This window comes from Branchiostoma belcheri, unplaced genomic scaffold (genome assembly GCF_001625305.1).
Source record: "Branchiostoma belcheri isolate BF01 breed outbred unplaced genomic scaffold, Haploidv18h27 scaffold38, whole genome shotgun sequence".
Lineage (NCBI taxonomy): Eukaryota > Metazoa > Chordata > Leptocardii > Amphioxiformes > Branchiostomatidae > Branchiostoma > Branchiostoma belcheri.
In genome coordinates, this window is record NW_017803998.1 from 1619385 (window position 1) to 1634994 (window position 15610).

Consider the following 15610-nt stretch of genomic DNA (forward strand, 5'->3'; position numbering starts at 1 on the left):
AGGTAAGGTCTAAGTAGTGCTATGTCAACTTTTAAAACGGTAAGAAATCAAAGTATGCTTTCCAACATTGCTATAAAAGAAATAATCGTAACGTACCTTTTGTGATGGGTGGTAGAGTTAGAGTCCTCATATTCACGCGTCCACCTTGCCGTACTTATAACCATTAATCCTGAACAGCTTGCTAAAACCCTGTACAGTGTGCTACGGTCGTATTCTCCAGGCAGATCTTTCGGTGGTTGCAGTACAGTGTCAACTTGACAAAACAGTATCAAATTGGCCAGGCAATATCCAATACTCCACCCAAGGCTGACGTAAAAAATACCAGTAAAAAGATTAAAAAGAGAGCCCGAAAAAAACCCCACAAAATATGCCGAAGTGTAAAGCTCTGCTTGAAGAGTAGACTGGTGGTTGGTACTTGGTAGGGGGCGGTGTGTCGTGCAGCAAGTCTTGGATTCAGGCCCATCCAGCCATGACTACACAAGATTAGATTACGACAGCAATCTTTTCTCATCCGTCTCTAGGATTACCGTCCTAAATACCGACCAACCACTGCTGAAAGAACCTAATCCATGCCATTCTACTCAAAGAGTAAATCAAACGTAACATTGTAAACATTTATTTTCATTTCTTGCATCGGAGTAAACAATATGTAGATATGTTATACAGATCAGGCGCAGTTTAAGACAAAACGAACTCTTTGAAAAGGTTAGCAAGTTTTTCTTCTAGGATACGTTTTCAAGGCCTTAATTGAATTACCGTCTATTGGTTACAGAATATGAATAGAATACTGCGGTGCCATGTACTAGTGTTTCGTTACATACCTCATTTGCAAACTAGTTAGAGTTTTTTTAGTTGCAACTTAGGAACAGAGCTGTGCTTTGTAAGGTTATACACACTGTTTATTCTGCATTGATACTTTGCAAGTCTTTCTGCTCTTTCAAGAGCTGATTGTTGTTATGAGTTGGTAGAGTTGTTTGGGGTTTGGGGGATTACGTTTCTATAGAAATAAAAAGGGGAAAGATTAACTACTTAAGTCGTTTTTGAAATGTTTATAATGTTAAAGTGCTCTGTAAAAGGACTCGAAAAAATGTTTGACTTTTAACAACTACGTAGCATACAGTTTGCTTATATAGGACCGGTTTGTAAGTGATGACGAAAGTGTCACATCGTTGATTTGAATGTGCTCTGTTGAAAACCGTAGAACACGTAAAAGCGCCATCTGGCGGTTTTGTCACAAACAGCTTTTACGCAAAGTCACACACACCTTACCACCTCTCAACACTTGGTCATATATATCTTAAAGAATGTCTAAACGTAAGAAATTCTTTTAATGATTGTATAAGCGCCTTTTCATCCTATATCACCTAGTATTGTACTACGTAGACTGATTTGTTAGATTTGTTCTCTCATTTCTGCCATACTTTGTACCTTGTACATTGTTGCGTAATAAAAGTCACATATATAATATATGTCATATAATATACACAAAAACACTTTAAGTTTGATAAATGTATGAACTAGAGCAATACAATTCAGTAAATTTAGATAATAATTTTACTGCAATAACAATTGTATAACATACAACGCAAGAAAAGTTGTAATATTTAAAAAAATCATGTGTGGCGGGTACATTCGGTAAGATGTAACAGCTACTGTCTCATTGGTCAAACATTAAATTGCGATGCTATCATTGGTTGAACTGTTAATTATGATGGACAGCCGTAATGATTGTGTGAGGGGGGGGGGCAATTATTGCGCTACGCCCTTTATTACGTCACTGAGAAGGCCTCTTATAAATGAGTTTACTCAAATAGGTGTGTACGGGATATAAATGCACCCCAGACTGAGACAAGAAGTAAATTTACTGTCCCTAAAATAAACATTGTTTTAACCCTCAGAGGACAATACAACTGCCCGCTGAGCTTGAATAGTGAACATGTTTTCATGAAAGAAATCAAAACAATTATATATACAAAACACGAACCGTGCCAACCCCTGCAAAGTTTATGTGTAAAATTAAACAATAACTTGCAATATTTTCAGCGTGTGCACTTATCCTTCAATTTATTACTTATGATATTTACTTACACCACGAAAAAGATCAGTTATGATTGTGAGGCCAATGTAGGTTACGCCCCCAGCAAAAGAGTTTGTAAACATTGTATACGTACGCGTTTTGTTTCTGTATAAACATATCACAGTTCGGCCTAGCAACCAAATTAGGATTATACAAACACTAGAAGCAGTCTGTCTATCAAATCTGACAGAAAAGTCTACAGTGTCTACCAATCTTGGGGCGATTTTTAAAATCCAGGTCACTTGGCACTACGTGCTAGTGCATAGCGTCACGTCCGTTCCATGGTTTCATTGTGACGGGTGCTTTTTGTCTTGGTTACGGGGCTTTGTCTAGGGGCGCCTCAGGTGACCAGGCTTTGTGTCGCCACAAAAGGTGTAATTGTGGCAGGTTGTTTTTAGCCGTCCTAGCCCAGGGTAAAGAGACCTAGAAGCGCTAGCTAGCTACACAGCCTGTGCGTGTGTAACAAGCTCGTACAAAAGCAGCCATGCCCGCGAACGCTACGGTAGCTTTTCCGGACAAGCACGGTACAGAAGAGATCCTGCGCCGAAGCGACCTGTCTAGTGACTCCGGTGGAAAAAACGCCATCTTCAAGCGAATCTGGGAGCCCGTCAACGCCAGCAGAAGGGTGGTGCTGAGTGACAAGGTGTGAAAATTAATTATACCCTCATGATTGTTGCCCTGAAATCAATTCTAAATCAACGTATGGCGCAGTTACATGTTCTAGAACGTTTTTTTTTACACATTTTATACGCGCTAGCGTTTTGATATTTGCGTTCAAGAACATGTGTGTCACAAGTAGACAGATTTTATTTCTATCAGTTGTGTTTTTAAAGAAAAAAAATGTCGTCTGCCTGCAGGGGTCGCCTGACTTCCCGTACGGAAGCCGCTACTCAAGGCACCTCAACCCGTCTGTTTTCGGGGATAGTCTCTGCAAGAGGCCCGCGACTTCCAGCGGAACAGTCCCTGCGGTCGAGATGCACCCCCTCCCGAGGCCTGCCACCACCGGCTCCGGTAAAGTCCACTATGTCAACTCGCTGGCTCCCTTCTCAACCCTGCAGAAGCCGACTTGTGGCTACTACTTCTCTCGAGAGATCGACCAAAAGAAGAAATGCATCGGCATCCCGGCTACCAACATCGTCAAATGGCGATCGTAAGAACGCTTCAAAAAGCTCCCCAGCCATGGAAAGAAGTGCAGTACTTTGTACATATACCTAAACCCCGTCGCTGCTTGACTTTTTGACATGTATATCGTGTTACGACTCTATTTTTAACATGTGCACAGTGTGTATACAGTAATCACTAACAATGACTCTGTGTGTGTATTGTGACATTTTAGTGCACACGCCGAAATTTCTTTCACATTGAGATGCGAAATGCTGCTATATTTTGAAAAAGTTTTACACGTTGCGCAGTCAGTTGGGCTGTGGGAAGATATATTGAGAACCTTGTGGATGATTTTTCACTGTGAAAATATTGTTTCTGTAAGTGTACACTTTGGTGTTCGACTGTTGGTTGAAATAAATCCATTACATTTGATACTTCTGGTGTGAGAAGGTCCTCTGTGGCTTGACAGTAACATATTTAGTTTAAGTTAACCTTCAACCTGCTTAGGTCAGCCATTTGGTACTTACGTTGTATTGGTGCGGGGTTTAATAGGCAGCAGGGAGAACGTTAAATACACCACATGGTATATAGGTAGCGACTATCTCACTTTCTATAGCCCTTGGGCCGCACAGCTGTGCAAGCACTACAGCAAGGAGCTAGTGCACTGTGTATGTTTAACTAAGGCAACAAGTAAATTTTATGGATGACATACTCAGCAGACTATGCGAGAGGGCAAAAAAACAACAACAACAAATGACTAAATACACAAGGGTATGGTATGACAAATAATAATACATTTTCATTTCTTCACATTTTCTTCTTTTCCTAAATTGATTTCGGCATTCTATGACATTAGTATCGTTTTCCAATCCTTTTATTTTGCAACATACGACATATATTCGCTCATTTTGTACGATTTACAGTATGTTCGAAAACTCCCTCCGAATATTCGTCCGTCTAAAACATATCGTTAAAATAGTTTACATATCCGCAATCGATATTAGATATTACTGATTTCATCCGGATGGAATCGTCTTTTTTCATTTTCTTTATCTATCTATCTATTTATATTTTCTTTTTTTTTACTTTTAAAACCAGCTTTATTCAGTATGCGCAAATCATACGACACGTTTCACCAAAAATATAACGCATAAAAACAAAATAAGCGAAAATAGCGGGCTGTGTTTGGTACTGTTATGTTGTCTGCGTTTTAATAATTTGCTTTGTAACAAGGTAACAACCTGTTAATCAATAAATACCAGGATGTGACACGTATACTGTTAGACCACCCACAGATAACACACAAGATAACCATCTGTTTAAAGTTAAAACTTTTGATCAAAAGTTTTGATTTGTTGGATCAAAAGTTTTAACTTTAAACATGTAACTACCAACACAGATGAACTTTCATGATAAGATAACAATCTGTCAACAATCAATACCAGCAAGGACATTGATAATTAAATTTATACACTCACTCTGTGTATAATGTCCTTGATACCAGGATGTGACACGTATACTATTGGGCCACTGTAGTGATAATCAACCGCCCTTCGGCGTATCACACCAGATTCACAGGCATGTGGCACGGTGGCAGCTAGCTATATCACACCGAACGACTTGTTACACTCAATCTTTGCACATGTAATTGCAGGAGTTGTTTAAAGCTACTCTAGTACATGCGCCTACGTAGTATTGGACCACAGTAGTGATGATCAGAATGGCATGTCACAGCCTAAGGATGCGGGTATGTGAAATTTGTTGTCTCAAGTTTGATTTTTAATATTACCTTCCATCTCGATAAGCTGATGTCACATACATGTAACGTTACATGCATGCATGATGTTACACACATGCGCCTACGATGAGACTTTTCCCGCGACGACCGTGCTGTACGTCGCAGATTTGAGACGAATCGTTTACATGTATAGTCATCGAACCCCTTCCTTGTCAAATCTACGAAATACGGCAACGATAAAAAAAAGTCACATTGCGTACACTGGGGATTTACAATGACAGCGTGCCATTGCTTCTTTAATACTTTCATACTCCCGAACACGCAAGGACACCTGGTAACTACCTTCGCCAAGAAGGTTATGTTTTCGTTCGAGGCGTTCGTGTGTGTGTGTGTGTGTGTGTCACGGTGTCTGTAAACTTGAGAAGGCTCCAATGGATTGACGTGATATTTGGAAGGTGGGTAGGTCTTGAGACCAGGAAATGGTTAGATTTTGGGCTACCTGGCGGCTTCTTATAGTGACTGCCGAAGACTAAGGCCGTGTTCATGTGAAGTCAGTGAAGGCGCTTTACATGTGGTTTACCCCGAAGCCGGTTTCAAGTGGCTCCATCTGAACTTCTAGAGGTGGTTTTGAATCGGTTTCCCCGCATCGCGATTTGCGTCTAAACGCAATGTGATTTCAATGTAACTTCGCCTGGTCATGGATTACGGGGTGATATTTCTTTATCTATATGCAATACCAACTTTTACGTGGCAGCAACTTAAAGAGCAGTAATGCAGCAACTTAAAGAGCAGTAGTGCACTTAAGCTAGTTTTTCTGTAAAACAGTGCACTTAAGCACTTAAGCTAGTTTTTTCTGTTTTACAGAAAAAAACTAGCTTAAGTGCACTATGAACTATGTAACACCTTTAGTGCACTATGCACCAAGTAACATCTAGCGTCAGTGCACAGTAAACCAGTCAGAATTGCCCTGATGGAGATGACAGAAGGTCATCGAAACGTCGGCTTGAAAAATAAATGGTTGTGATAAAAAGAACTTTGCTATTCAGTCGTTTACCAACCTGATGAAATTATTTACGGATGTAGCTAATACTGATTTCATCTGGATGGAATCGACTTTTTTCATTTTATTTTATCTATCTATCTATCTATCTATCTATCTATCTATCTATCTATCTATCTATCTATCTATCTATCTATCTATCTATCTATCTATCTATCTATCTATCTATCTATCTATCTATCTATCTATCTATCTATCTATCTATCTATCTATCTATCTATCTATCTATCTATCCAAGGACATTATACACAGTGTGTATAATGTCCTTGATATATCTATCTAATTCATTTTCTTATTTTATTTTTAAAACCAGCTTTATTCAGTATGCACAAATCATACGACACGTTTCACCAAAAATATTAACGTTACATAGAAAACAAAATAAGCGGAAATAGCGGGCTGTGTTTGGTACTGTTATGTTGTCTGTGTTTTTCGCGATGACAAGATAACAACCTACCAGGATGTGACACGTATACTAGTACTAGTAGTATTGGACCACAGTAGTGATGATCAGAACGGCAAGTCACAGCCTAAGTATGGAGGTATGTGAAATTTGTTGTCTCAAGTTGATTTTTAATATTACCTTCCATCTCGATAAGCTGTTGTCACATACATGTAACGTTACATACATACATGCATGCATGATGTCACATACATCTGTATCTGTATAGCCGGTATAACCGCCCTTCGGCGTATCACACCAGCTTCGCAGGCATGTGGCACGGTGGCAGCTAGCTATATCACACTGAACGACTTGTTACACTCAATCTTTGCACATTCAATTGCAGGAGTTGTTTTAAGCTCTCTAGTACATGCGCCTACGATGAAACTGCCGAAGACTATATAAACGTCAAAAGCAAGCTAAGGTACAGTCGTTGGCCCATACAACAGCGCCTCTAGCGGTTGATTGACTAAGTGCAACATCAAACCCAGGGGATCAGTTACTGCAAGTTATTGTCAAAATTCTGTGTTTTGCTTCGTTTCAAAAAGGTTTATCTACAAAAGTTCAGAGGCAGAAAGGATTAGGGGCAATGTTAAGTACAGCTCACCACCAGAAGTGGACGTGGCGCGTCTTCCTGGGCTGAATTTGTCCAGAGTGTTCTTCCTTTCCATGCGCACTCGCCATCTTGGAACGGCGTGTTTCACGCACAGGTGCTACCTGCTCATCATGAGCGTAATCGGAATTTGGTAATTAAGTCAACAATACATTAAACTTTTTAAAGGCACACAAAACGATTTCAGGGCAGTGAAACTTCATTTTCAATTCAAAACTGGTCATTTGTGATAACGTAATAATAAATGGAATCAACCGCATCCCATACCATATTGATATTTTAGAGGCAAAGGCGATGTCACACTTTTGTGTGGAGACCATTTTGCCCGCCAATTTGACCTTCCTGTCAATTTGTGGTTTCACCATCCCCCTCTCACTTCCTGCGACTTTACTCTATGCATTCAAATAACTACAGATACACAAGAAAGCAATTAAAAGAAAGCAAACACACCGAAAGCAAAACAGAACTTCCCGCACACTGAGGTAAAAAAGTCGTACATGGATGACATATGTATGATAAACTAGTTAAGTAATATGGACTCGGTCACTTTGAGCTGGCAATGTCTGAATGTCATGCTGCAAAGACAGTCGGTGAAATTCAACACAATACCGCCAGAAGGCGCAAGTTAGCTGAACCTTGGGAGTTGAACGAAGAAGTTCTGGACGTGGGGACCTGTGCCGGGCTTCGTATTCACTCCGACCCTGCCGCTCCTCGCGGTGCGGACGGCTCCGAAGAAGTGGATAGAATGATAAGGTCCGCATGCCTTATATGGCGTTGGTTAATTAGCTTATTACGGATGAACAATGGCCTCTACCAGGCTTGAGGGCGCGGCTGGAAATAGTAGAAATTGGCCAAATAGAGAGATAACACGCCGAGGGAGTTTAGCCATCCAGTTTACGGTTTAAGGGGCCGGCAAACTGTAAACAGGATGGCTAAACTCCCTCGGCGTGTTATCTCTCTATTTGGCCAATTTCCAGTACTATTTCCAGCCGCGCCCTCAAGCCTGGTAGAGGCTAGATAAACAATGAGAGCGCAGTACATGTAGCTTCCCGTTCACTGCTTTCACACAATGTAAGAGGGTCTGCATGGGGGGCCGGGGGTAGTGATTACGAATTACACAAAATTTTCGCCGCCGATTACGAATATTACTCTACGCTAAAGTCTAGATCTCAGAGCTGATTACGACTTAGCGATTTGCGGCTAATGTCCTATTACGAATCACGTTGATTTTTGCGGAGGCTGCCTACGAATTACGAAGTCTATAAAAGAGGCCCGATTACGCCTTACGAAAAAGGGCATGCAGGCCCTCATGTAAGTTGTAAACCCAAACACAAAGCCACAAGGCACACCCAACCACATAGCCTCAAGGCACACGTATACTCGTAGATAAACCGGTTTTCCGTCAAGTATACGTACGTTGCTGTTGCAGAGTTGGATTAGATCAGTATGCGACAGGCACTATAACTGCACAACAGTCTACAAGAATTAAGCTTAAGGTGAGAAAATTTTCAGTGTAGTCATCACTTCGAAACTTCTATATCGTTGGGAGAGGGTGGTGACACGTACAGTCGTCGTATTTTGTCGCACGATTTTGATGTCGTAGCATTTTCGAAAGCAGGCTTCGATAGAACCAACCGCCACACCCAAAACTCTTAAAAGCCTGTGTGAAACATTCCTGAATTTGGCCTCCCGAATGCTAGCTGAACGCCCGCCGGTGCAAATTTCCGTCTCGCCTTTTTTTCAGAACGGTCGTCGCTTTTCGGAACGGTCGGAACCGAACTACAATATTGCGACCATGCAGTGTAGCCTCCATAGCATGCCAAAAACTAGGGGTTTTGGGGGTCTTCATGGTCTTTTGAGCTTTTATGTGCTGTTTTCTGATTGTATATAGACGACATAGCCGGCTTGGTTGAATTACCCCCGTTTTTTTGAAAACTGGGCTAATCAGAAAACAGCCGAAGACCATAAAACGGCCACAGTTCTATAAGCCTGCTATGAAGGCTACATGGAGTGAGTTGGCGCAAACACGGCTGGCGTCCGGCCAGTTCGGATTCGCGGGGCCTTCGGGGACAAGGACATCATGGTTCACTGGTTTTATCAGTAAAGCAGTCATACAGAATACAACACGGGTATCAGCCCGACCGCCGAAGGACGGAAACTAGTGCGCGCGGGCGAATAAAAAAAATTCCAGCCAAAAATAAAAATGCTACTAAACCACAGGAATACAAAGCTGGCATTGTGAATTTGTAGCAGTACATAGCGACGTATACGACAAGTCGGCACATGCTGGCTTTTTGCGGAATTTATGAATCGGCACTGTTCGTATGTACTGAGTTCTTGAGTCGTGGAGCTTCTGTAGCCTGGGTGCCGTCCTCCAGAGTTACCACCGGCTCCTTATTGTCACTATTAAACTACCATGGACTACCCAGGCCTAGAGCAAGGTTAGAGCCTCAGAGGACGTGATCTTTTTTGCGAGAACAGGCGAAAATCAATGCGCGCGTGGATGTCATCCAAAGAATTGAGTCGGTGTGGCCTTACTGCATTAAAAAAAATATGAAATTTTGCTTTTCTTGGCGAAGAAAACTTGGTAATGGCAACTTCCACTTGTATATTTGTACTCGCGGTAAACTCAAACAAACAAACAAACAAACACCTCCTCTTATCACAACTACAGCTGATCTGTCAGCCATTAGCCTATGACCTCAGCAAATAATCCTAATAGCGCCATTAATTATTAAAGAAGGTCTTATGGCTTATATAGGGCTTAATTATAAAGAACCGTTGTCTGGAGTTCTTCTATATATACGCATACAAATAATCCAGAAGATATTAAAGTAGTCATCCTCAACTGAGGTAAAGTATGATTTTTTCCAAGAAAAAAAAATCGAGGAGAGAGCAAAATATTTCATAATTTGAAATGTAAAGCAGTTTGGATAAAATGTAGGTCAGGTCATTAGGATTACTAAAAAACGTTACGAAAAAAAATACACGAAAATCTCCGATTGCGTTATTTCTTCTCAAATAAACAGTTTTAACGTTTAAAACTAAAAAAAAAATATAGGTAGGTACAATGTAGGTAGTTTTTGATAACCATCAGTGTATTTAGGAAAAAAGAACGCATGTAAACGCTCAGAAACACGTGTTAAGGTTATTATTGACATCACCGCATCAACCCAAAACAGGCCATAACCGGACCACACCTAAACAAGGAAGGGATAGCCGTTTTGGACCTTGTCTGCAATTTCCAGCAATCTAAGTAAGTTATTCCTATCTAGTCGGAGACTAAAGTTGTTTTAAAAAGTTATTGTAGCACTTTTAGTTCATTCATGAATTTGCGCCATCAATGAAACGGTACAAACGGTAATAGGGCCGGACAAACCCCTCGGGCTCAACTCCCCCGTAGCCGTAATTTAGATAGGCGGGCGAAGGGCTCTTGGCTGCCGGCGAAGAAAAACGGCTAACGGCCCGATACTAGTTTGGCATCCAGTGTACGCTCCACGAGGATACATGCGGCCTTGAGTGAGTGAGTGAGTGATTGAGTGAGTGAGTGTATGAGTGAGTGAGTGAGTGAGTGATTGAGTGAGTGAGTGAGTGAGTGAGTGAGTGAGTGAGTGTGTGAGTGTATGAGTGAGTGAATGAGTGAGTGTATGAGTAAGTGTTAAAGTGAGTGAGTGTATGAGTGAGTGAGTGAGTGAGTGTATGAGTGAGTGAGAGAAAATTAGCTTTGAAAATCCAGTATTGTCTCCCTGCTTGCCCTGCTCTAGATGCCTTTAACTCAAGCGATGGCCCGCAAACAACGCAATTCTGCTTTAAACACTTAAAACAGATTCTTCTTCTACATTCGTAATAGTTAGAAATGCCTACCCTTATACATTATTAGAAGTATATATACATAAATGTGACATTTATGTGGATTTGGCAGGAAAACTTCAAGAAATATGAAATACTAAGTAATGTGACAACAGATTAAAATACATGAAAAGGAGATTTCTTGAAAATGTGAATCGTAAAATATGGATCAAAACAGGCACCTTGTAGGCAAAATTATATATACCATTATGGAAATGCCATTTTGATATCTTTGCCATCGCCCTACTTTTTTCCCACTGTCTATTAAATTATGACTCGAGCTCTGTCTAAAACAATCAACATACCAATTTGTTTTGTTGAAAAATCGATATATTTTAGCTCTACCATTTTTTGCACAATTGTCAATAATTCACGCGATTTTGCGATTCCGAAAAATTTCACAATCTTTCTAATTCTCATGAGATATTGAGATTTTTTCACACTGCAACCAGGGATTCCTCCTACCTTGCTTAAATCTGTTTATCTTGTTTGTGTGTATAGTACGTCAGAAAATCTCAATACCCTATGGTCTACCAGCCTGGTGCAACTATTTTCGAAATAAAAAAATCTTTCCCCATAGTTTTCGTTATATAATCGCATTTTGATGTACTACATATTCCAACAAATGTGTATGAAGGTCGCACTTATGTACCTTGAAGCGTTACTTATAATGTTTACATCACAAATTGCTCAAAAGTTATTAAAATCTTGTTCCCGAAGCAGTTTACAAGTATTCTAGGCGGAAAAGCAAAATTTTTTATATGGTTCCTTTTAAAGGCATCCAATGCAATTTCAGTGTGACAAAAATTCTGAATGAAAAAAATCTGTTTCCTATTATTCCTTGGAACATTTTCATCATCATATACATACTTGAAGTGTTTGAAATAGCTCGAAAATATTAGCAACATGAGGCGTCTCTTTATTTTTGGGTACCACCCTTAAATAGCTACATCCAGCGTTAGCAACTATACCAAAATATCCTAATGTGTCATTTATTATTAAAAAGGGATCAGTTTTGGCAAGGCCTTAATTCCTTGATAGCCTTCGTTTAGGTGCATATAATATTAAACAAAAGCTTAACTAGCACGACATGTAGCGCGCGCGTGTGTGTGTGTGTGTGTGTGTGTGTGTGTGTGTGTGTGTGTGTGTGTGTGTGTGTGTGTGTGTGTGTGTGTGTGTGTGTGTGTGTGTGTGTGTGTGTGTAGACACCATCAAGAAGATGCCAAATCGGGACTAACAATGTGAAACACGAATTTTCAACATATCGCTTCATTTGCATACATACAGAGGGAAGGTCTATCTCCTCCTAATACTTCGCCAATGCCAAGGCCAGTCGGGTGCATCACCGGTCAGGAGCTCCTTTCTAAGCACTTAATTCACAGTGACATCTGTTTTTTTTTTGTTATGAGGATGAACACGACCGAGTCTGGAAACGCCACACCCAGACCTACTCATTACCACCAGCCAACCATGACCAAATCTCCCGTCTACACCCGAATGTTTGAAACATTTTGAAATCATGCCGAGTTTACGGTGTTTGTGTTCAGTGTATGATTATCAGGAATCTTGTACGGAGTGCACTGTGTACGTGTGTTTAGTCACCTAAGTATATTATTGAATAAAGCAACGGCGATCTCAACAAAAACTGATGACCTATCGCCCATGCTATGTGTGACAGGGGCGTAAGTTACATCTGTATCTGTATCAGTATAACCGACCTTCGGTGTAACACACCAGCTTTGCAGGCACGCGGCACGGCGACAGCTAGCTATATCACACCGAACGACTTGTTACACTCAATCTTTGCTCATTCAATTGCAGGAGTTGTTTAAAGCTTTCTAGTGATGATGCCCCAACTGTGCTTGGTGGCAACGAGTTCCATTCTACGATAGTTCTGGGGAAATACGAGTTTTTGAACACCTCTGTCAATTCTTGGTTGATAATTATGATATTTGAAGGGTTGACTGTTTCTTGTTCTTTTCTGGGCTGGTATCATGCACGTACTTAGTGGTTGGTACGTCCACCAGTTTATATAATGTAACAGACTTTTCTATGCATGAAAAGTCGAATAGCACTCTTATAAATACATGGACCATACTGCATACAGTATACGTCAACGTGAACTTCAATGTTGATCCACAACCTTTTGCTGCCTAGCGACAAACCGCGACCTTTAAAAGCATTTTCTAAGTACGTGAGCGGTTTTAGTTTCACCTACAAAGGGCTTGTGTCACACACCTAATGTTATAATATTGTTAGCCTGATTAAATCGCTAACGGTTCCCTGGCCTTAGAGAGTGTGGCGCACAAACTCTGCGTTAAAGCCGCGGATCCGGACGGCAGAGTTTGCGTTATCAGAGTTATCAACCAAGCATTGAGGTATTCAAAAACTCGTATTTCCCCAGAACTATCGTAGACTGCCACCAAGCACGGACATCATCACTAGAAAGCTTGAAACAGCCCCTGCAATTAAATGTGCAAAGATTGAGTGTAACAAGTCGTTCGGTGTGATATAGCTAGCTGCCGCCGCGCCGCTGCCTGCGAAGCGGATAGAGCCAGACCAGAGCCTCGGAGGACGTGATCTTTTTTTTTTGAGAACAGACGAAAATCAATGCGTAAAATTAAATCGGTGTGGCCCTAGTGACCGAGTAACGGGCTTAACAAGCTGTGTACAAGAGCTCTCTCACAATCATTACGAAAGGTCTCATGTCGACAGCTTGCTATTTAGAGACAAACCCTGTACTTGAGACAGCTTGTGAACAAACAAAGCCACATTCCTGTGCTTAGGCCACAGCGAGAAAGGCCTTGTTCATATGAAACCACCCGAAACGCGATTCGGGTAACTCGCATTCCTCATATTGTTGTTACTCTAGTAGTTTGCCATACATTGTACCATGTGCAATTGTCGTGCAATAAAGTTCTATACATCTGGTCCATGTGCCATACATTCCTTTCAAACCGTGCCCGATAACGATTCTCCGAAACTGCATTCATCGTTGTTTGGTGAAAACACGCCGGGTAGCGTGTTATTAATGTCAGAGCGGAACTCGCTGTCACCAAGTACAGTAGGGGCATTGTCATTAGATAGCTTTAAACAATGTTTAGAGTTAGAAGTTCAAGGGTTAGGTGGTACAAGTCGATCGGTGTAATATAGCCAGCTGCCGCCGCGCCGCGTGCCTGCGAAGCTGGTGTGTTACGCCGAAAGGCGGTTATACCGGCTATACAGATACAAGTTTGCTAGATCCCTCATGGTCTCTGAACAGAGAGACGTTTACGAAAAATTCACATGTCTTCACCACAGACTGTCGGAGGGCAACAAAATTCTCTTAAAAATAACGCTTGCGACGTTATCCATAAAATTACTTGTTGTATGTGGCTTTATAATGAATGAATGGAAACCTTTATTGCACATTTCTGCCACACTTGGCTAAGTACAGGTCACAACAAAACAAGATGAATGGACATGGATAACAGATACAAAATTAACTAACTATCGTTATATAAATTCAACTTCTCCTCGCTTTTCAGTTATTGCAGAAATAAACGTACCGATCTGTTTTTCGATGGGTGGTTTGTCTAGTCGCATAAGGAATTTGAATTTTTCAACAGTACTTAAGTGCATGAAATAGGGGAATACAGTAGGTGTTGTACAAACATATACAGTTCATTTCTCTCTTTGCTATACAGTTCACATTCTGTTACAAAATGGCGTTCGTCTTCTATTTTATAAGGACTTAAACAAAGGGCTAACACAATACAGTCGGCAGGTGGGTTAGCCATCTGTGACCATCTCTCAGTCAATTAAACAGGCAGCGTGTTCTAACCATTGTGACCACAAGGTCACAATGGTTACATTCGCGTGATTACCTGCTACACTGTTTCAGCTACAACCACCAAACACATCAGTACAACACAAGACAAGCGAATCTACTGCGTAAACCCAAATACACAAACAGAACTGGACAGAGAACATTTAAGTACAGAGCAGCTTCAGCCTATAACTCACTTAACACGGTAACTAAACATGCATCAACAATAAATGCTTTTAAAGTAGCGCTAAGAACATACGACCTCTGACCCTGACCTCACGGACAACCGACTGTCATTATTTGACAATACGACTATGCCTAACGATTTTGACTATTTGTTTTGGTTGTTCCGTTGTGTTTGTATGATTGATTATTTGTACCCTCTGTTTATATTATTTATTGTCACTTGCTACGTTTGATCATTTGATTAATCTGTTTTATTTTGTTTAATTTTTATTGTATTCCATGTTGTCCAATGTGTATGTTATGTTGGGCTACCTTGGAAATCAGTCTTTCAGAGACTGAAGGTACCACCCAACTGTCTTTTAAGATCAATAAAATAAAATAAAAATAAATCACGAAAATTGGATCGTACTTAATGGTTGAATAGCTACGTATACCGGGCCTATATTTCGTACTTTGTCCCTACATGAAAAATTGAGGTATTGTCATGTGTTGTTTTATCAGTTTTCTACTATATACAAGTAAAGTTCGAACTGGCCCTGACAACTAACAAAGTAACACTTGACAATATTTAACCCACAAAAAAGAAGCCCAACATAGAAGTCTGTTTTGGAGACTACAGCTTCAAGGAATCCAATGCAATTTCAGACATTTACTGACATTTCGTAGAACATTTTTGTCATTACTAGTACTTCATACTTGAAGCGTAAAAAAAATACCCCCCCCAACCCAAAAC

At 40.7% G+C, this 15610-nt stretch overlaps 2 protein-coding genes across 2 annotated transcripts in view; both read left to right on the forward strand.

Annotated features, from left to right (window-relative positions):
* Positions 1 to 2102: 2102 nt before the first annotated feature.
* LOC109476563 lies at positions 2103 to 3613 on the forward strand. Its single transcript, XM_019777548.1, has 2 exons — positions 2103 to 2720; positions 2935 to 3613. Exons 1-2 carry the CDS (start codon positions 2562 to 2564, stop codon positions 3229 to 3231), a joined length of 456 nt encoding a protein of 151 aa, XP_019633107.1. The 5' UTR covers positions 2103 to 2561; the 3' UTR covers positions 3232 to 3613.
* A 1211-nt stretch (positions 3614 to 4824) lies between these two features.
* LOC109476574 overlaps positions 4825 to 15610 on the forward strand; it is a 21650-nt gene continuing 10864 nt past the window's right edge. The window contains exon 1 of the mRNA XM_019777559.1: positions 4825 to 4928. Coding sequence (XP_019633118.1) covers positions 4893 to 4928 — 36 coding nt within the window. The 5' untranslated portion in view covers positions 4825 to 4892. The remainder of the gene's footprint in view (positions 4929 to 15610) is intronic.